This window comes from Eupeodes corollae, chromosome 3 (assembly GCF_945859685.1).
Source record: "Eupeodes corollae chromosome 3, idEupCoro1.1, whole genome shotgun sequence".
NCBI classification, from domain to species: Eukaryota; Metazoa; Arthropoda; class Insecta; order Diptera; family Syrphidae; genus Eupeodes; species Eupeodes corollae.
Genome location: NC_079149.1, coordinates 96,000,378 through 96,022,152, shown reverse-complemented (window position 1 = coordinate 96,022,152; position 21,775 = coordinate 96,000,378). Strand labels below are relative to the sequence as shown.

Genomic DNA, 21,775 nt, shown 5'->3' with positions numbered 1-21,775 from the left:
ACATACACAAAATTATAAACATCGTTAACTGATATCTACCTGCGACTTAAACTAAATAAAATAAAAGACAATTACCACATCTATTAGCATGAATAATATATGTAAATAGGTTTAGATAAAATTAAATAGCACGGAGGTCACTGTAAACATATACTATTATGTCCGTGTCCGTATTATTGCTTCCGCCAGCTAATTAGTTGAAGTTTAAGTATATTAAAGACTGTCAAATAAGTTTTTAATAGACTACAAATCACGTTTCAAATACATAATACCTACCAAATAAGTATATTTTTTAGACTTTAATACGATACTACATGAATATTAAGTTTATAAGTGTTTTAAGCATGTCCGCAATATTGTGAGCTTTTATGTATTTTTGACATTTGAGTCATTTAGGTGCATGTATGTAATTAGATGGCAAATTAAAATGCAACAATTTACCGACTTAGTTTAGTAATTAAAGACAGTCAAATTGGTTGAACTAGGATTTTCCAATAAGAAGTTTCATTTTGAATAACCCGATAGTTTGGTAGTTTTCAGTTTTGAAGCTGTCATATTTTGATATTTAATAAGGGAAATCAGCGCCATTTATGCAAATGGAACAAGAAATTTAAAAAGTTCAAATTCTTTTTATGATTGTGATATTTCTGGAAGTAATATATGATTTTGTCATCGAAAATGGCGATGATATCTCCCTCAACTATCAATAATGTCATTCTTTGATTTTTACAAGGAAACAAACGTTAATTATTTTTCTTTTAAAGAATTGGTACCTGGTTTTTTAATATTAAATTAAAATCTCTTATCAAAAACCCCCTTCAAATACAATTTCTTCAGTTCCACTAACTTTAACTTCCTCCACCAAAAAATTGAAAGTAATATCAACTTTCTACCAATTGTATCTTTTCATTTTTTAATTTTTGCAATCATTTCACGTAACAAATTTGAACACCATGAACCATCCTGAAATATTGGTCATATGACAAAGTCCTTCCTTTTCAGTGGCCAACATTTCTCAATCAACTTTACAAACAAAAAATTAAAAAAAAAATCCTAAAAGTCCGATGACTTGTAGGAACCTTTGACAGCACACAACCCAGAAAAAAAAGACTTGACAATCCCACATGAATCCCTTATCTGTCGAAAAAATCATTTCACATATCTCATACTCTCAAGACGTATCTAAAAAAAAAAACCAAACCATCACTCCTTAAACCTAAATCGTATCGAACTCACTAAAATCTATACAACCACTCTTTTCACATAGTTTCTCAGTCCATAAAAACAAAACTCTCCCAAGTGGTGGTGTTGTGGTGGCATGATGATGGTGACTTGTGGGGGTTGGGGTATCTCGGCGCTGTAGGTTGTGATCCCCCCAGAAATCCCTATAAAACCAGATATAAAATTAAACAAGAAGGAAAAAGTGGGGGTAAGTGAGGAAATCATCCTCAATAAAAAGAAAGACAGAACCGAAAGAAAAAAAAAAACAAGTATTAAAAGAATCAGAGGCCACATGAACCCATTATCGTGGGCCAATATGTTCCCGATGTCAAGCACGTCGGGCATGCTGAAGATGTGTACCAAAAGATAAACGCATCTCATAAGCTGATATCTGTACCTATATAGTTTATACATACATGTATGTAGATAGATGGAAATAATTCCAGAAACAATTCTCCATCTGGTGAAGTCTGAAGAAGTGGCCAAAGCCGAAGCACAGATTTTTATTCCGTGCCGCACATTAAAAATAAAAGACCAATAAAACTCAACACAGCATCCAGTGAAAAATAAGAAGAAGAAAAAGAAGACGATGATGAAGGCAGAACAGCAACCGAACAAAAAAAAATAAGAAAATAATAAAAATAACCATGAACCATGAAATCAATAAAACTGGCGACCAAAAAGGATGTTCTTTTTATGTCGTCGTCGTGTAGTCATCCGTAGTTAGTATCCGTACTGTTTGTTGCTCTTGCTCCTTTTCCGCCAAGCAAAAGGCGATAAAGAAGATCTATTTCTATACAAGACTTTGACTCCAAGCTGTTTTGGATGTGCGTGTATCTCCACTTGTCTGAACTTCATGTGGGACTGTGGATGGCTGATGGGTATGTAAATCCCATTTTTAACCAAGTGGCAATTCCTCAGCTGGTTTTGCTGAATAATTCTTATATTCCCCCCAACCCTAACCCTAACCCAACATCATCATGAATCGAACCAAACCAACGGCAAGACAACGAACGCCGAACATCCCACACAAGGCAGAGTGTGTCATCGCACAGGACAAAGGCAAAAGCAAAAAAGCAAGCAAGCAAACAAACAGCAAACTGTGTGGTTCTTAGCGCGCCACACGATATCTCTCGAGTACATCTCTATTCCCCCAAATCCCACTCAGATGAAACCGAAAACACAGCATCACACAATCCCCAGATGAGGTTAACACAAAAAGGGATATAAAACTTTAGCACAACAGAAGAACAAAAGCAACAAAAAAGGACTCTCTCCTCCATTGCCACAATAAACATAAAACTTCATCCATTGACTTTTATATGGAACAGATGGCGCCAAACCAATACTCCCCAATTGCCCAGTCAGCTTCAGATCCAGCTTCATCTCCCACCTCAGCTTCAACCTGCTTCCCTGCGTCGCTTCGCACCGTACAGTCACTCTCTTTATGCTACACCACAACAATCCTCCGGCTGGCTGGCTGTTCGAGTTTCGAGATGATGATGCTGCTGCTGATAGTTGGTCATGGGGCTATGTGGAAGTGGATGCCATACCAATACAACACCGATTCACGCAAAAACCCAACCCCCCTTGATACCACTTCTTTCAATTTTTGTTCATCTCATTCGGATGATTTTGCCTGCGTGTCTCTTTAACGTTCTCCCCAGAGTTTCCTATATATAAGTTCGGATGTGAGATCGAGAAACAGCAAACTACTACTGCATCATCGACAAGATGACTCTGCATCTTTGTGTTATTCTTGTTTGATATGCCCTCTTTGCTCTGTTTGTGCTGAATTGTGTGCTTTGTGGTGCTCCCCATGGTGAAGATGGTTTTCTTTTTGTTTATCGTTATCTTTATCTTTTATTCTTAACACGAGTAATAGAATATTTAAGAAAAAAATAAAACTTGATAAAATCATTTTGAAGGAAGATTGCTGAATACTTGCTGAATAGGTCTTACTAAACATTTTTGAAATGTTTAATAGTGGATTTCACTTGTCCATAAATCGAATGGAAAATAGAGCAAAGATTTTGGGTAAATTCAGCTTAATTTTGCTAAATAAGGCTTATTTTGCTGAATATTTTAAAAATTCGAAGGAAAAATTAAGAAATTATAGTAAATCCAAGGCATATACAGAGAATAGACTGCTGAATGTTGGTAAATCTAGCTGAATTGTGCTTCTTAAGGCTTCATAGCAAAATAGAGAGTTATTGTACTTAAACAAAACTTTGCTGAGTTGTAAAAAAGTTCTTTGAAAAGTCGAAATTTTATTTGTGTCACATATTTAGATACCTATGTTCTTGAAAAACCCTTAAATGTCTGTGTACGTTATCATCTATAAAATTCAATGAATTAATATTCCTAGATTGAGCCTTAATTTTGCAGAACTAAGCTGATAGCATATTTGCCCATAATTTTTCTAAATTCCATCCAAAGAGGATATCAGAAAGAAGCATGCTATTTTTGCTTTTGCTGAATATAGATTAAATTAGCTGAATTCAATTAAAATTGTGTTCAAAGCGTAATATCTTTGTTAAAATAGAAAAATTGGGCAACAAAAAATGTGCTGAATTCTGTGTTCCTAAGCTGAATTAATTAAAATGGCGTCAAACTTATATTAAAAAAAACTAAGGCAAGTACACACAACTCCCCGAATACTCTTTAAATATACATTGTTGTTGTATGTCTTTTCCCATTATGGCTATTCGTTTATCCAATCCACCACTCCCAAGCCCCAATTGGCAACGGCAAGGCAATCCATAACTTCAGAAGCACCAGAAGCAGCATCAGCGGCAATGAGTCGGTCGCCGGGCAGTGTCGTTGTCTTTGCCATCGTCGTCGTCATTGTCTTCGTCATCACCAAGCAAACAAGTATCAGGCAGGCAGGCAGACAGTCAAAAGAATTGTCATCGTTGTCGAATAGAACAACTGGAGCCGGTTAGTAGACCAAAAATTATGGAAGGGGGTCAGATCTATAAAGTGAGGCAGAAGCTGGCCGCAAGGGTATATGAGAGAAAGGTTATAGTTATAGGAGATTCTTTTACAAGGCTAAGAGGACAGAAGGGTGTCGTCATCGTCTACGTCGCCATTTTCACATACCTATACCTATTTTCCGAATGAGGGTATGACTATAAAAAGTTTTAGTTTCGTTGGGTTTTATGGATATGTCGTCGCCAAGTCAACTAAACCAACCTTCCAACGTACCTAACAACCAACGGACCATAGTGTGTGTGTGCACGCTTTGCTATTGTCATATAAGATAATATCTTTGCGTTCCCCATCCATTTTACAGAAGCACCAGAAGGAGCCGGACCATCAACAGCCATATAGCCAAGAGAATTGCAAACCTATAAAGCTTAAATGTCATTCCCATGATGCTAGGCCACTCTATATGATTGGTTATCTTTCCATGGCACACACAGTCTTTCCATTATTGGCAGCAGCAGCATCAGTTGGTAGTTTGTGACTTGGTCTATAGAGTACCTATATAAAGCAGTTGTAAGAATACGCGACGGGTTGGTTTTATAGCAGAATTTCGGCTTCTCTATACGGATTTTGATGAGCTGTTAAATGACAGAGCTATGCCGGGCGTGTTGTTGTCATCGTTGCTTGTCTATCTTGCTTTTCTGTATAAAGAATGACGGCTATAGCTTTAGGGAGAGACTTTTATATTTACCATTCTCCAGGACTTTAGACTTCACCATCACCGCTGCTACCGGCCGCCGCCGACGACGTAGACGACAACAACAACGACGAACGTCAGTAGTCAATTTTAATTGACATCTGTTTAAACAATAAACTATCTATAAAAGTATCTCTTACTCTTTTCGTCTTTCTAACATGCGAGCGAAGGCAATATAAGTATACAAAGCTCATCTTAACTCCCCATCACCCAGAGCTCAAAACATCAGAGGTTGGCCCGAGTCCAGTCTACTTAGTGTAGATATTTATTCAGCCAGCACAAGTTTTGACGTACACCTTTTTTTCCAAGTCTTAAACGTACAGTGATATAGTGATCAGAGCGCACCATCATCGCACTATACCGCTCCGCTCAGTGTGCCTGTGCTGCAGTGTGGCGCTTTTATGTAACCCGCACTCTCTACAGTCTACAGTCTCTGTATAGCTTGGTAGATATATGAACCTATAAAACATCAGGCAGACTTTAGAGCTTGCCATATTGTAAGCTGAGTGCTGTGGTGCAGTTGTTTTATTGTGGCGCACCGCGCAAAATGACAGACGAGGTGATGGTGGACGTAAGGAAGCGGCGCTACTTTTTAAGATGACGATCATAATGATTGTTTGTGATGCTATTGCCGTCTATGGTGCTCCCATATCTATACTTCTGACTCTCTAGGTTCTACTGGCTACTGGGGGTTGCGCTACTGTTGGCGCATTTAATTGTCAACCATTTGTTGGATCTTGATTGTCGTATAGAATAAACCCGCGTATACGAATACATAAGATTCAATTGAGGTACGTGTACAACCTATAGACCCGAGCCGAACCAAACCAAGTCGAGACCGTATAAAAATGTGTGTATTTAGATTTTTAGCTTGAGATATATTAAAAATATGTATCTATCTACAAACAAACATATATGTAGATACAATGTATCTATAGAATGTGCAGGTTTGCATCATATTGCAAGTAAAGGCGCCACAGTATTTAAGAGGAATCTTGATGAATGTTATAAATTTTACAATAGTAATTGAAAGACGATCTAAATTTTTGTATAATATATGCAAAATAGTATGATCTCCAAAAGGTATCTACAAACAGAGATGAAAAGATTGAAGAACAATATTTTATTGCAAGTTCATTGGAAACATTAATCTTTCTTTTGCAAGCGAGGAACTTGAAGATCTTTGTTAAAATATATCGATCGATCGATAAAGATTGATTGTAGAAACTTTTAATCAGTTTTGATCAAAGTGATGTAATCCCACTTCTGAGAAATGTATAAAATAGAAATTTTTTAGTGTTGCTGAATTGAATATGTTTGACATTATGGTTTAATTTTTGACAGCTCTTCGGAAGCCACGTTTTAAGGCTACGTTTTGAAGTGGCAAACTTTTTGATATTGTTAAACAAATGGTTTCGCACAAGACGAAAAGTCTCTTGATCTTTTTTTGTAGGCTGTTAGTTGAGCTGTATATTGTATTCGATTTACTGAATGGATGATTTGTTTGCAATTTTTGTTTTGTTGGCAGCACTGATTTTGGCAGATGACACATTTTTCGTGTTTTGTGTCAGTTCATCAGAATTATTAAATAATCTTCAAACATTAATTTTTATCAAATAAACAATTGATAGCTCTTAAAAGATCAATTATTAAATAGTAAATAAGGAGTAACCATTTAAATTAATTAATAATTTAATCTAAGTCTTAAATTTTATTTCAAATATTAAAAGTTTCAGTATCTTCCCTTTTACAAATAAAATTTCGAAATGATCAATTTTAATAGTGAGGATGACTTGACTATCCCATATCTTATCCACATTTAATTTTTATTACTTGCTAATGGAAATTTTCTTCTCCTTAGAAACTTGTTGAAAATATTCAATATAAATATTCATGTTAAGCATGATTTTTATGGGTTGGGTATCTGATGGGGGCTATGATGGGGAAGCTGACCAGTGGCGGTGATGGTGGTGGATGGCATGGCGTGGCGCTTCTTCGAATTTTATTTCCAAATAAAAAATTGGCGAAAATAATAAAAATTGAAAAATCCAAATAATAATCAACTTCAAAGAGAAGCTCAAAACATAACATCAAATTCAATTTATATCTATAAGCACGTCTATAAGGATGGAGATACCTAAGTATCTAATGTCTATATCGAAAAAGATACAAAATATATGCGTTTACATCAATCTACATAAATACTGTGTCTGTATGTTTTTCCCAATAATTTTCCTTCTGCTTGGTTTTTCTTCCATATTTCAAGTTTTCTGTTTTCTATTTTTTTTTTTTTTGTTAATATTTTGTTTATTTGCGCACACACCCTCTCTTGTTCCATTGAAATATTTTTTGAAATCAGCAGCTGGCACAGATGATGCTGTTTTAGATGCGGATGAATTGGGGGGGTGGTGGTGGTGGTCTGGGTGGTGATATACAGAGTGGTGGGGTTGGAGGTAGAAAAAAGTTGTGTTTTGTAAACAGGAGAAAACAATCTCTTTCTATATATTTATAAACAAAAATTTTACTCGTACCGTATAAACATAGATCAAAAAATGGGGGAGGATGGATGTTTTAATGAGCGACAGCTACTTTTACTCAATTCATCCCATTTTACACACAAGACCACCCCCAACCACACCTCAACCTTCCACACTCAAAAAACACCCTATACAAAAAAACACCATGTTGCCACCACCATTAAACCAAATTTTTCTTTTCTATTTAAATAAAATGGGAATTTAAAATTAAACATACACAACAACAACAAATTTCAAAATATATCTAAAATATAAATTTTTCAGCCTTTGTAGACATCTGTTACACCGCAGACAGTTTTGTTATTTTATTTTTGTTAAGTGTTGTTTCTTTTCTTAAAATTTAGCAAAGCGGAAATAGAAGGTGGTGGAGGTTTAGGTAGGTGATACTTTCTTGTATGTTTTTGGTGTTTTGTGTGTTAAGGGTGTTTTTTAAGAAGACAGTAAGGTTAAGAATGTTAAAAAAATCATGCGTGTCACTTTTCTTTGCGTATCGAAAACACTAAAGAAAACCTAAACGAATTTGCTGAATTGAGCTGAATAAGCTTTATATTATGAAATATCAATTTAAATTTCGAAGTTTTGACAGAAAGGTGTGTATTAATAGCGTTTTTCTTTTCAACTGGTTAATAAAATAAGAAATGACTCAGCTGAATAAGGTTAAAATTGCTGAATTTTAAAAATTTTGGAAAAACTTGACAAATAACATTTTTGAAATGAAAATGAGTAGTTCTGAACTGAGCTGAATTCGAATTGAAATGCTCAATTTGCTGAATTTCGACACACTGAATTTTTAAAATGGGAATGAGTGACGCTGAATAAAATTTGATAAGCTTAAGTTGTTGAAATTTCAAAATGTTGGCAGAATTTTGATTAATAACATTTTTGAAATGAAAAAAATGAGTGCTGAATTGAGCTGAATACGATTTTTAAGCTTAGTTTGCTGAATTTTGATAAATAGCATTTTTTAAATGAAAATAAGGTGGTGTGTTGAATTGAGCTGAATAACATTTTTAAACTTATAAAATGAAAATGAGTATCGCTTGATAAAATTTGATTAGCTTAAATTGTTGATATTTCAAAATTTTGGCTGAATTTTCATTAATAACATTTTTGAAATGAAAATAATGTGTGCTGAATTGAGCTGAATAAGATTTGTAAGCTTTGTATGCTGAATTTTGATAAATAACTTTTTTTAAATGAAAATGAAGTGGTGTGTTGAATTGAGCTGAATGACATTTTTAAGTTTATAAAATTAAAATGAGTATCGCTAAGTAAAATTTAATAGGCATAAATCGTTGAAATTTCAAAATTTTGGCAGACTTTTGATTAATAACATTTTTGAAATGAAAATAATATGTGCTGAATTGAGCTTGAGCTGAATAAGATTTTTAAGCTTAGTTTGCTGAATTTTGACATATAACATTTGGAAATAAAAATAAAGTACCTAAGCTGAATTTAACTGAAAAAGAATTTCTGAGTTAAAATTATGGCTGAATTTTGATAAACAACATTTTTGAAATAAAAATAATGTGTGCTGAATTGAGCTGAATACGATTTTTTTAACCTAAATTTGTTAGATATTTCAATTGTGGATGAATTTTTACAAAAAAAAATGTTTTTGAAATAAAAATGAGGTGTGCTGAATTAAGCTAAATACGAATATTTAAAAGCGGTGATATTTTCAAATGATTTGTTTGAAAGAGTAAATAATTTTCTTATTATTACTAAAGTAAATACGCTGTAATGAGATGAGAAATATAAGGTTAAAGAAATTAAATTTTTAAAATCATAATGAGGTCAGCTGAATTGAGCTGAATGATTTTTAAACACGAATGTCTTAAATAATATTTTGAAATCTATAACATTTATTTATGTTAAAGATGCAATAGAGGAAAAGGGATACATTTTTGTTCATCTTTGTTTTAAAACTCAATGCATTAAATAAATAACATTACGAAGTATTTATGGACGTTTTGCAGAATCGTTTAACATTTCTGAATTTTAAAAAAGTTATTTGATCTTATTTGAACTAAAAACAAACAAAAAATAAAAATAAGCTTTGCTGAATTTACCTAGACTTTGCTGAATTAAGCTGAATTGAGTTAAACAAGCATTTCAAAATCAACATTAAAACAACAAATACAAAGAAAGTTCTAAAGTTCCCCTGCAGATCGTCGCTGCTGATTAATAATTTAGCTTTAAGTTTATTGTTTTTTTCGTCTGACTTCCTCTCTAGCTCAAGTGACTTTAATATTTCACACTGATTTTGTCATAGTGCGTATTTCATGCAGCAATATTTTTTCTTAATAATTTATTTCGACCCATTAACCACACGTGCGAGTGTCAATCTGGGTAAAAATGATGGAAAATCCCTTGCAAAAATGTATTTAGCCCAGGGGTAACAAAACACATAAAACTCCATAAGCAAACTTAAGGCATGATGATGAAGAATTTTAATAGAAGACATAGAAAAGATAAAGAGTAATTGATGGATGGATGGATGAATGGAAGGAAGGAAAGGCAGGCAGCATGTGGCAAACAAGAAGAACAACACAAATTATCAACTTGAATTTTAAGGCTTAACTTGACACATGTCGGACATACCACCAACCAATGCGACCAGATTATATGCTTCATTCGTATTTTAAAGACACCCAACAGTGTTTTTATTTTTTTCTTTCATCCCTTAAAAGTATCTATGTTTTTCCCTAATTTTGTTTTCGTCCTTTTTTCACTTAGATACTTTAGATACCTTATTTTCAGTTCATCATGTTTGCCTTCAAGGAAATACAAAATGATAAAAATCTAAATTGCATTGAGATGACTTTGCAAATGGCTTAAGATCATATTTGTATCTCACGATAAACAAAATTAATAGGTTATCATAGGTACAGGGTGTTTTTTCCTAAAAATTTTGTTTTACATTAAGATTTAAAAAAAAAAAATGTATTATTGAAGTTTTCTAGAAAGTTTATTGACAACATGAAAATAGTTTTAGAAATAATCAAGAGAAGATTTCAAATAAAAAAATTGTAATTTCTATAACCAATTTTAATCGAAGCTTCATAGAAGTACTTGCCTCGACGTTTATAGTTTAAAGAAATCATATGGAAGCTCAAACATTTTCCCTCAAATACGATTTTATCTATATTTTAGGAAAAGCCCCCAAAAAATTGGGAAATTCTATAAATAATCTTAATGGAAGCTCTATAGAAGTAATAGTCTTAACAGTCTTTCTTTTTGGAAGTATAAATAAGTGCACCCTTAAACCTGATTTCTTCCATATTTTAGGAAACGTCTCGAAAATTTGAAACTCCTACAAACAATCTTAAAAGAGGCTCTAAAGAAGTAATAACCTTAACATTATAGATTTATGGAAACAAAAGGTGTCAACAAGAAGATGAAGAAAATGAGTAAGTCCGCTAAAACTATTGAGCTTGGGAAAATGTTCCCTTAAGTCACTCACTGAAAACCAACGTTTAGATTGACTAAATTATGGGTATACCTGTCTATAGCGACTGGCATATTGTTCCCAATAAATATGTCACCTTGTATAATCACAGGTAGTTAACGTAGAGACACTCATTCGATATGGCGCTTAGTAAATTAATAGGTTGACAATTTTGTTGTTGTGTTTTGTTTGAATGAATATACAACAAAAACAAAAGGTTCAACAACCAGTTATCCAATGTCAGTTCATTATATAGCTTCACCAGGCCACAACTATTTGTTAAACTTCGAGATACGATACCTTCATTATAATCGACCCCTATATTAAGTACATACAACTGTCGACGGAGTCGGTATTATGTTAAATAGGTTCAAAATTTACAAATGACCCACAATTGTCAAGCAACCAAATTGTGTGGTGTATGTATAAAATTACAAATAAATCAATTCACACTCAATCAGCAGAATTATATGACAAACAATGACGCGATTTTCTGATTAAATTTCGCTTAAGGCAATACAATACGATTTCGAACGCCATATCCAAAACAATAATTTTAATAGCTCGATAAAACTTACAAAATCGTGTGTGAATAAATTCGAATTGAATTTCGGTCCCTCACATTTTTTCACACATGTGGTGTGGTTGGATTGTCATTTATTGGTGCATTTTGAACTTTGAAGCAAGTGGCAAATTTTGAGCTTATTAAAGCGTTATTTTTCGTTCTATATTGTTTTTTTTTTTTTTGTATAAACAAATTAATTTGCATACACTTTGAAATTCTAAGGGATAAGTTCGGATTTAAAAAAAAATGATGATGTAGTTTTAAGCTGGTAACGCCATCTTGTGACATCTGTCAAACTGTCATTTAATTGTCATTCAAGATCGCTTTGCAATCTAGTAATCTGCGAACTGTAGGCACATGAGAAATCAATTTTATTCAATTATTTGCCGAAACACAAATAATGTGCTAAAACCTTAAGTCCGAACTTTATAATAAATTAAAATATGCAAAGCTTTACTTTCGAAATCAAAAAAGGAAATAACTTCTATTATGAAGGACCCAACTCATGAGTTTAACGGGGTCTTGAAGTGAGCCAAAGCTTGTACTTAAAATAAATGTTCTCAGGCAATTAAAGTAGCACATTTTAACAAATTAAGATCAACTTCATACGACTTGAAGTTCACATTAGTCATAACGAATACTTTTGATTTAATTTAAATTGCTAGCTGTTGGTTGTATATAAACTATACAGCTGCTCCTATATTTCTAGTATTGACCAATTATTGAAATTAAAGTTTAAAAGTTCGTCTCACTTAAAAAAAAAAGAAAACTCCATTGGGGGTTCTTCAGAGTTTAAAAAATGTGCTACATAGTATGCAAAAAAAAAACAGGTGTGTCAATAAAATATTACGAAACATGATCCTATTTTTTGTATACATATACATTTTAAGTATCCGTTCGTTTTCAGTCGATATAATAATAAATATAGGTTATAGGTTCGTTTGGTCTTTGGTCAGAGAGTCTAGGTTTACATTTATATGAACACAGAGTTGAATTAAAAGCAATCTTTTTGTTCGTATAGTTTTATTGAACAGGTAGGCAATTTATCATCAATGCAGTCAGAAGTCGAGTTTTTGGTGCGTATGAAATCTTTTTGTCAGGTTGTGCCGTTTTTTTTTGTTCATTTGCTCAAAAGGTATCAAGTTGTGGAATATGTTGATTTTGAGTTTAAACACTAACGTGATTTGATATGAATATTGGCAAATATAGGTTGGAGTTTTATGTTTTAGTGAAAATAAGTTGAGAGAAGTCAGAATAGATGGAATTTTATAAGCAAGACGCACTTGGCGGTATGGGACTAGACCGTTTTCATACGGGGAAGCAGATTTTTCCATCAAATTAGTGAATGTGGATGGAAGAACGAAACGTCAAAAAATCACAGGAAAATACTTTGAATGTCAATTCCTTATGTCAAACACTTCCTAAAGCTTATAAACATTGTTTCTAAACAAATTTTCCATCAATGTTTGGTTTGTTTGGAGAGTAGTACACACGGTTAAATGAGTGAATGTGGACTAGAAACTACTTTCCTCAAGTGAAAAGGACTTTGAAGTTAAATTCCTAATATATTAAACATTTACTGAGGCTTATAGACATTGTTTATAAGTAATTTTGTGTATTAATTTTTGGTTTATTGGATAGAAAGACACGAAGCAAAAGGAGTGAATGTGGAGTGTTTAACTAAAAGGAAAAAACACTAGAAACTACTTTCCTTGAGTGAAAAAGCCATTCAAATTTGAATTCCCTATGTGTAACACTTGCCTAGGCTTATAAACATTGTTTATAAACATTCTTTTTTTTTGTTTTGAAAAAAATACACATGAGTGAATATGGACTAGAAACTATTTTCCTCAAGTGAAAAGGACTTTGAAGTTAAATTCCTAATATATTAAACATTCACTGAGGCTTACATACATTGTTTATAAGCAATCTTGTGTATAAACTTTTGGTTTATTGGATAGAAAGACACGAAGCAAAGCGAGTTAATGTGGATGGTATAATTAAAAGTGAAAAAACACTAGAAATTACTATCCTCGAGTAAAAAAGGCCTTTAAAATTTGAAACACTTGCTTAGTCTTATAAACATTGTTTCTAAACAATTTGTTCCATTAACTTTTGGTTTGTTTTGGAGGGAAATACATGAAGTAAAAGGAGTGAATGTTGACTAGGAACTAACTTTCTCGATTGAAAAGGACTTTTAATTTAAATTCCCTATGTGAAACACTTGTTTGAAACTTTGTTTAGAAACAATGTTGATAATCAACTTTAGGTTTGTTGTAGAGAAAAACATGAAGTGAAAGAAATGAATATGGATGGTGAAAATAAACATCAAAAACTACCAGAATCTTCTTTCCACGAATGGAAAGGACTTTGAATTTAAGTGTCTTATGTGAAAATCTTCGTGAGTCAATGTTTATAAACAAGTTTCTTTATCAACCTTTGGTTTGATGGAGGGAAAGACATGAAGTGAAAGGGAAGAGTGTTAAGAGTAAAAATTAATGTCAAACAATCACAAGAAAATACTTTCCTCGAGTGAAAAGGACTTTGAAATTAATTTTTTTTAACTAAGGTTTATGCACATTGTTTATAAACATTTTTCAATGAGTTTTAAGTTGGTTTTAGAGAAAAGGATAAACTAAATGAATGTAGAATGTGGAGGATACAAATAAACGTCAAAAAATCAATAGAATCTCTTTTCCTCGAATGGAAAAAACTTTAAATTTAAATGTGTTATGTGAAACTCTTACTGAGTCAGTGTTTATAAACACGTTTCTTTATCAACCTTTGGTTTGATGGAGAGAAAGACATGAAGTAAAGGAAAGCGTGTTTAGAGTAAAAATGAATGTCAACAAATGACAAATCTCTAGAAAATACTTCCCTTCTAGCTTATGTTAAAAACTTATTGAGGCTTATAAACATTAAGCATTTAGAAACAAAAATTAAAGATATTTTTGTTGTTTATTGATGTTGGTTGCATTGTGTAGATTCTTAAGCAACATTTCTTTAAAAACGCTTCCTTTATTTGTCATTTAAATGTATTTTGTTTCTAGTTTAGAATTTGTATCCAAGATCTCTGATTCTTTAAAAGAGTAGTTAGCCAATTGGACAGTTGAAAGTTATATAGATTAATTTTATTTCTAGCTTAAGTGAGTTAAAATTTACGACTTAACCAACATAAAAATATGGATCAAAAAGTTTTTAGAGCCCCCGTGAGAATATGTGCTAGAAAAAAACAAAACAGTCACTCATAAAATGTAGGTTATTTATGTCTTTCTTTTTTCAACCCCTCACTCATTATTTCGAATACATATGGGAAGTTTTAAAATGTTTATTTAATTGATTTTAATTGTTGTTCAAGGTTTATTTTATGATTTTTTAATTAGCACATTACAAAACATACATACATTTTGATTTGTCTTTGATTTTTGTGTGTATATTTTTTAAATGTTAATTTGGTACTTAAAAATTAAAATCATTAAAAAAAAAACTAAATAATATCAAAAACAAATATAAAAATAAAAAACATAAAAATATTATTACTCCCATTAGGTTAGGTTAGGTAAATATGTAGATATGCACAAACATATTGTATTTAAATTTATATAAACATCAATAAAAATTAAAAGTTCTTGGAATTTTTTTGTTTTTGTGTTTCTTTCCATTGAAAAACGACCATATGGCGGTAATATTTCAATATTCAAATGAATTTAATGTGTTTTTAAGAATTGTTTTTGTTTTTGTGTTTTTTTTTAACTGGAAAACTATGAAAATTGATTGAATTTTCAGTTTTATGTGTGATTTTTTGTAATATTTATAAATTAAATTAGATTTTAGGTCAAAGAATATGTTTTGTGTGTGTCAGCTGTTTTTTTTTTTTGAATTCAAATCAATTTGGTTCATGAATTGCATCATCAATAATTTCAGGACAAAATCTTTAGTTTTACATTTCTGCTTTTTACCAACATAATCTATCTGTCTCAGCTTTTGAAATTTCAAAAAATGCTTACCAAAAATTTGCTTTCTGTTCATTTAAACGGGTTTGATTATATCGAGGCCCTTTTCAGAACAAACTAAACACCTCTGACTTTATCACGATTTTCTCAATAAAATAAAGTCAAATTATACACTTTTAAATAAATCGCTGAATTAATTTGTTTGAAAATTTATTGAAAGGCTTCGCGTCGTACAAACACCAGTGCCTACCACAATTAGAACATTTTTGTATACAATGTATATAATACTGATTTACACCTAAGGTGTGTTTAGATAGATACATAAATCTCAACAAGATAGTAAAATAACTGATCTATATCAATATTTTCAAAACTAGTTTGAAACTATGATATTTTCTGTTATATGACCTTTTTTAAAATATAATAAAAAAAACATATGATTGCAAAAATAATAAATTAAATTAATTTATTTATCTTTTATTTTAATTAATCGCATTTATATACATAAATAAATACAGATTAAGAACTTTTTGACAAGTAGTTTTCAAATACTCATCAGATTGGAAATAAAATTATATTGTTTGTTATGTTATGTGTTATAATAATGTTATATGAATTATTTTTAATTTATTTATTATAGTTAAATGTTTATAATTAAGCTATAGTGAGTGACAAGTAATTAAGAGATATTGGTTTTGTGACGCATTTTAAACAACATTCTTTTCAAATAGATACATTATGACGGTTGTATTATGGCAACAATTATTTTAGAATATACGATAGAAGAACAAAAGGGTCTTGTCTTGATCTTTAAATTGATCAGTTGTGAGGTTTCTTTGTGGTTTTCCAATAAGAGGTTTTCATTTTAGCCCACTATTTAAGCAGCTGTCACTTTTGAAACTTCAAGAACTACTATATTAACTCTTTGTTCTAGGAGATCTTAAATACATTTTGTACACATGGATTTGGGTTTCGCCATAAGACCTCCTTAAGAACATCTCAGAAAATTATCAAATTTTTGGTTTCACGGCAAACTATTAGGAAACAAAGTTTTGCAAGAAAAGTTTTCTGACCTTATGATCTTACACCTTAAGACTTTTTTCTTTGGGTCCACATGAAAGATAAGGTCATCTTCAATATTCGAGTCAAGATCTTATGGATGCAAATAAATAAATTAAATGGCGCAACAGTCTAGTCACTTACAACTTTCAACCATTTTTGTGTGCGAGAAATATTGTCAAGGATGGTTGGGACCTACAGTTTTAAGCGGCGAATGACTAATTTGAAAAAGCACTTTTCATGACAAGAACTATTTTTGAAAGATTTGTAAATTCCTCGCAAGACGCAGTACCCTTGAAGAAAAATAACAGTGATTGTACCCAAGACCTCTGGCATGACAGTCCAACGCATTCACTATCACGCTACGGGTATACTACTTTCAAGACCTTACGGATGGAAATTCAGAAGATATCAAGGACATAAAGCCTCAAATATGCGAATCTTCGGCATTTGTGCTGGTATCATAAAAGTGAGTCAATTATAAGTTGAATAAAAAGGTTTTTCAGAAAGTGGAGGACTAAGCGAAATTTCTATGAAGAAATCTCCACGCGAATGACCTTATCAAAACTATTAACTTATCAAAATAAAACAAATTTTCAATTGATATTGATCATGATCACCTGATGTGCAGCTCCACTACTTAAGGGATCCCTATGAGCCATAATGAGTAATTTCACCAAACCTGCTAAAATAGAAATTGCCCAAGTTTCAAAATTTTCCACTCCAAGACCTTAAACAAATTCACAAACTGAAGTGTTCTGCGGTGATGGCAACCACGTATCACATAAAACAAAATGGATGACAAAATTCAAAATGGCTGACCTCTATCTTCCTTAATTAATGTAATATCAAGATTCTTTCATTTTTGGTTTTCTGAAAACTCTAAGTAAGTTTGTTGTCAAAACCGTAAAAAGTTGAAATAAATTAATTAAAAGCTAAGTTTTTATCGTATTTTATTGCTAAGTTATACAAGTGTCGTTTTTATTTAGCACCATTTTGAATTCTTAACCAAAACATTTGATCCGATTTATTTTAAATGTGTTTTCATATTTGCATAACACAATTCGAAATGAATGACTCTATCAAACAAACAGATCAATACTTTTAAAAAAAATTCTCAAAACTTTTAAGACCATCCCATTTTTCAATTGTTAAAGCTAGTTTAACTCTTCACTCTCTAAAACACGCTCATTTTGATCATTCTTATCCAGGAGATCGGATGTTTCACTGCATAAGAGCGTAGATTTAAATTCTTTTTTATTTCTTAAGTCGTACTATCCGAATTTTGATATCAAAACACCTCCTACTAAATTCTCTACCTGATGATTATTTAACATTTGAAAGTTGTAGAAAAGATTTAAGAAAGATAAATAACATCGAAGAAAAGAAAACAACATTCGTAACACCTTGACAATTAAAAAAGATAAACGAGATAAGTTTTTGGCTACAGCTTCAAAGTTGAAGCTTAATTCTTCTTTTTAAAAAAGTAGAATTTGAAATTCTACGTAAAATTCAAAGGTCTTAATGTATTATTTTCCTAAAGTCTGATGGTCTTGAAAATGTATGAAATTTATTTTTTGATTACTTAATCCTTCAAAAACTCAACATTAATAAAAATTCAAGATGCAGGTTGAATTGAAAAATCTTTTAAAATCCCTGTTTGCAACAAAAGTTTTCTTAAAAATTTTAAGCCATTAAGTTTTGAGAAAAGTTTAAAGAACTCACCTTTCATCATAATTGCTGACAATTCCGATGCATTAAGTTGCAAACACATGTTGTCTGTGTTCGCCATTTATAGTCCTTACAAAAATTTGTGCCGGTTAATGGTTTTGATGATAATAATTAAAATTATAATTATTGTTATTGTTTATATATCCTTAAATGTTTTTGTTTATTTTCTTTTTAAGTTTAAATAAATCTTCTTGATTTATTTATTAATCCAAAAAAGTGATTATAATCCACAAATTGTCAGAGAGATAAAGAGAGACAGAGGACAAGGGTTGTTATAATGATTTGAGAGTTAACAAGGTTTTTGTTTCTGCTTCCAAAGATACAATATCTTATTTTATTTAAATTATTTATTTATTCCAATAGATTTTGTTTAATAAATCACACTTTTTAACAAAATCAAAAAAAAAAAAACATTCAAACTTTAAATTATTGTTTGAAATATTCACTTAGGTATATAATCATTATTTTTATTTTTTGTATTTATTTAAATAAATGATTAAATTTATTTTTCTTCACTTAAACATAACACACTAAATTTGTAAACAAATTTTTTTTCTTCAAAAATTGAATTCTTTTCATTCAGAAAATATTTTCCGTTGTTTATTATTATTATTATTAAATAGATACAATATAGCAAAATGTATCTCATACACCTGTTCCACAATTCCACATGAAAATATGCAGCTCTACGTTAAAATATATAAATACATTGGTAGTAAAATACCAAAAGAACAAAATAATATTTTTTTTTAATTTGTTGATGTTTTGATAAATTATTTATCTTTTGTTTAGGAACGTTTTCGTCATAAATATGGTTTTTATTATATTTTTGTTTTTACTTTCAATTCAAAAATTCACGTTATCCACTTTCTTCACATTTAGTACACAAATTTCAAAACAAAAGATTAAAAAAGTGCTTCAGTTAATTTTTAGAGCTCACGTCCGTCATCTAACAAAGTCGCAATGTGACTGAATATAGTGGGAATTATTCCACGATATACGGTGCAAAAGTATCTTTCTACAGTCTACAGCTGAAGCTAAACCGAACAGCAGCAGCAGCAGGAGTAGCAGCAGCAATCTATCTATCTTTTCAATTCTTCATATGATTTTCCGAAGCCGAGCGCCAGGCCAGGCCAGCCCCTAAAACATAACACCGAGACCGAACGACGAGGTACGAGGATGAGAACGAGAACGAGAAGCCTGCTTGAATTTTGAAACGAAAACGAATTGTTGTCTGATATTTTTTAACTTCAACCTGTTCAAGGCAAAAGGGCGCTACGACTTCGACTTCGTTCGTTGTTGGTGTAGACGCTCGTCGGCGTTCGTCGTTCTCGTTCATCGTCATCGGGGTGAAAAAAGAAAACAAAAACAAAAGATACTTTTGGTTCGATTCATCACAAGTGCAATATATATCAGTTCGATGCGAACATGTTGCGTTTGATGGGATTGATGAATGGATTGGATGGGAGTTTTCTCGCATGAGAGTTACTATTAATTTTGCTTTAAAGTCAATACTAGAGGGATGATAGTAAGAAATGTGAAGTGTAGATAAAGATAATAATGTATTGGAATATTATTGTTGGATGTATATAATATACATATTTTGTTTTTGTAGTTGAGACTGAGAGTTTTGTATTGTGTTGTTGTTGTTTTTCTACTGATTCTGTTGGAATGGTGTAGCGATAGTGAAAATGGTCGAGACAACGATGACGAAGATACACAAGTGAAGTATAGAAAGACCAAGACGCCACTTAGGTATTCCATATCGCGGAAAATTTAAGCCGGCAGCGCGGCTTACTCTGCATTCCTTCTCTGGTGAGATTTTACATGAGAAACTACAAAACATATCTTTCATAAATAATTCAATTATTTGAAGATATGCGCCGTTTTTGACGTCACATAGTATTTGGTACTTAGGTCGTTAAAGTTTGAGTTTTTCAGTACGGGCTTGTTATCTTTAACCATTTCTGGTGGAATGTTGAATAATTTGTATTCGTTTCCACTTTTTCCAAGGAATTTTGATGGCCTCAATTCTAATTCGACTTCAAAATTACTCACATAAGCTTTTTAAGATATTACTTTTTAAAATTCGAACAAAAACACGTACATATATAGGGTTTTTGAGGCTATCTAAATTCATGGAGTAATTTTTTTTTGTTCAATAAAATTCGTGCTAATTTCCCAAACACTTAATCAATTTCTTCGATTTGCAGTTGAAATATTGAAAGCATATGTCCTAAAAATCTGAAAGAAATGCTTAACCAATTGTGGTAAACGGTTTTAAATAGAGAACGACAACATAGTGTAAAAATAAGCTTTGTTTCTTGAACCGAATCCGTCGTCTAAGCAATTCTATTATACCAAGGTTTTATAATATATAAAAATGATGTTGAAAATGGGTATTTTTATTAACTTCCTAAGGAAGTTATGGTAATTGGTCCGATTTGTCGAATTGAAAATTTTGACATTTCTCGACGTTTCAAGGCCCCTAGAGTCGAAATTGAAGATATTTGGAGAGATGTCTGAGCGTGCGTGTGTACGTTCGCGAAGTTCAAAGCTCAAGAACCAGAAAAGATATCGATTTCAAATAAATTTTGTTATACAGATAATTAGGCAGAAAGATGCAGAAAGGGCTCTCAAGAAAATTGCGTGGGTGGTTTTTTTACCATAGCAGTTTGAAAAAAAGAGGAACATTTTGGTTAACCCCAAATATCTTACGAACCCAAAACACTAGAGACTTGAATTAAATTTTATATAATAAATTGAAACGTGATATTAAAGAAATATATTTTTTGAAAAAAATCCATTTAACGGGTTTTTTATAAATCAAAAAATCTGAAAGAAAAAATTTGGTAACTCCAAAATTTTACGACTAAAATATGATTTCATCTCCAAAACAATTTTGTGCAACGAAGAATAATGTTTTTGACATCTGGAACAATTTTGATAAAAATCGAATGTACAGTTTTTTTTTACAAAAATAAAAACCTAAAAAAAATGTATAAAAGTTGGTAAAAATTGATTTTCGGCTCAAATATCTTTTCAAAACTTTAAAATATTGGCTTCAAACTTATTTTATCTTATAAGAAATATAGTTTTCAATATTCGATACAATTTTGAAAAAAAATAGAATTGACAGGTTTTTTACAAAAAATTAAAAACCGAAAAAAATTAACAAAAGTTGGTAAAAAATGATTTTCAACTCAAATATATTTTTAAAAATTTGACATAATAGCTTCTAATTAATTTTTTATTTATAAGAAATATTGTTTTCATCATTAGGACAAATTTTGAGTTTTTTTACAAAAAATAAAAACCAAAAAAAAAATGTATTTAAAAATTTATTTTCGACTCAAATGTCTTTTCAAAAATTTGAAATATTGGCTTCAAATTAATTTTATCTTTCAAAAAATATTGATGTTAACATGCAGTAAAATTTTGAAAAAGATCGAATCGACTGTTTTTGTACAAAAAATTAAAAACCTAAAAAAAAATTAACAAAAGTTGGTAAAAATTTATTTTCGACTCAAATAGCTTTTCAAAAATTAAAAATATTGGCTTCAAACTTATTTT

The 21,775-nt window shown here is 31.2% G+C and overlaps 1 protein-coding gene across 1 annotated transcript in view; it reads right to left on the bottom strand.

The window, feature by feature from the left end:
- Window positions 1–19,736, bottom strand: part of LOC129951320 (uncharacterized) — a 48,250-nt gene extending 28,514 nt beyond the window's left edge. Inside the window, exon 1 of the mRNA XM_056063414.1 lies at window positions 18,197–19,736. Within this exon, the coding sequence (XP_055919389.1) occupies window positions 18,197–18,263 (67 nt within the window). The 5' untranslated portion in view covers window positions 18,264–19,736. The remainder of the gene's footprint in view (window positions 1–18,196) is intronic.
- Window positions 19,737–21,775: the final 2,039 nt, after the last annotated feature.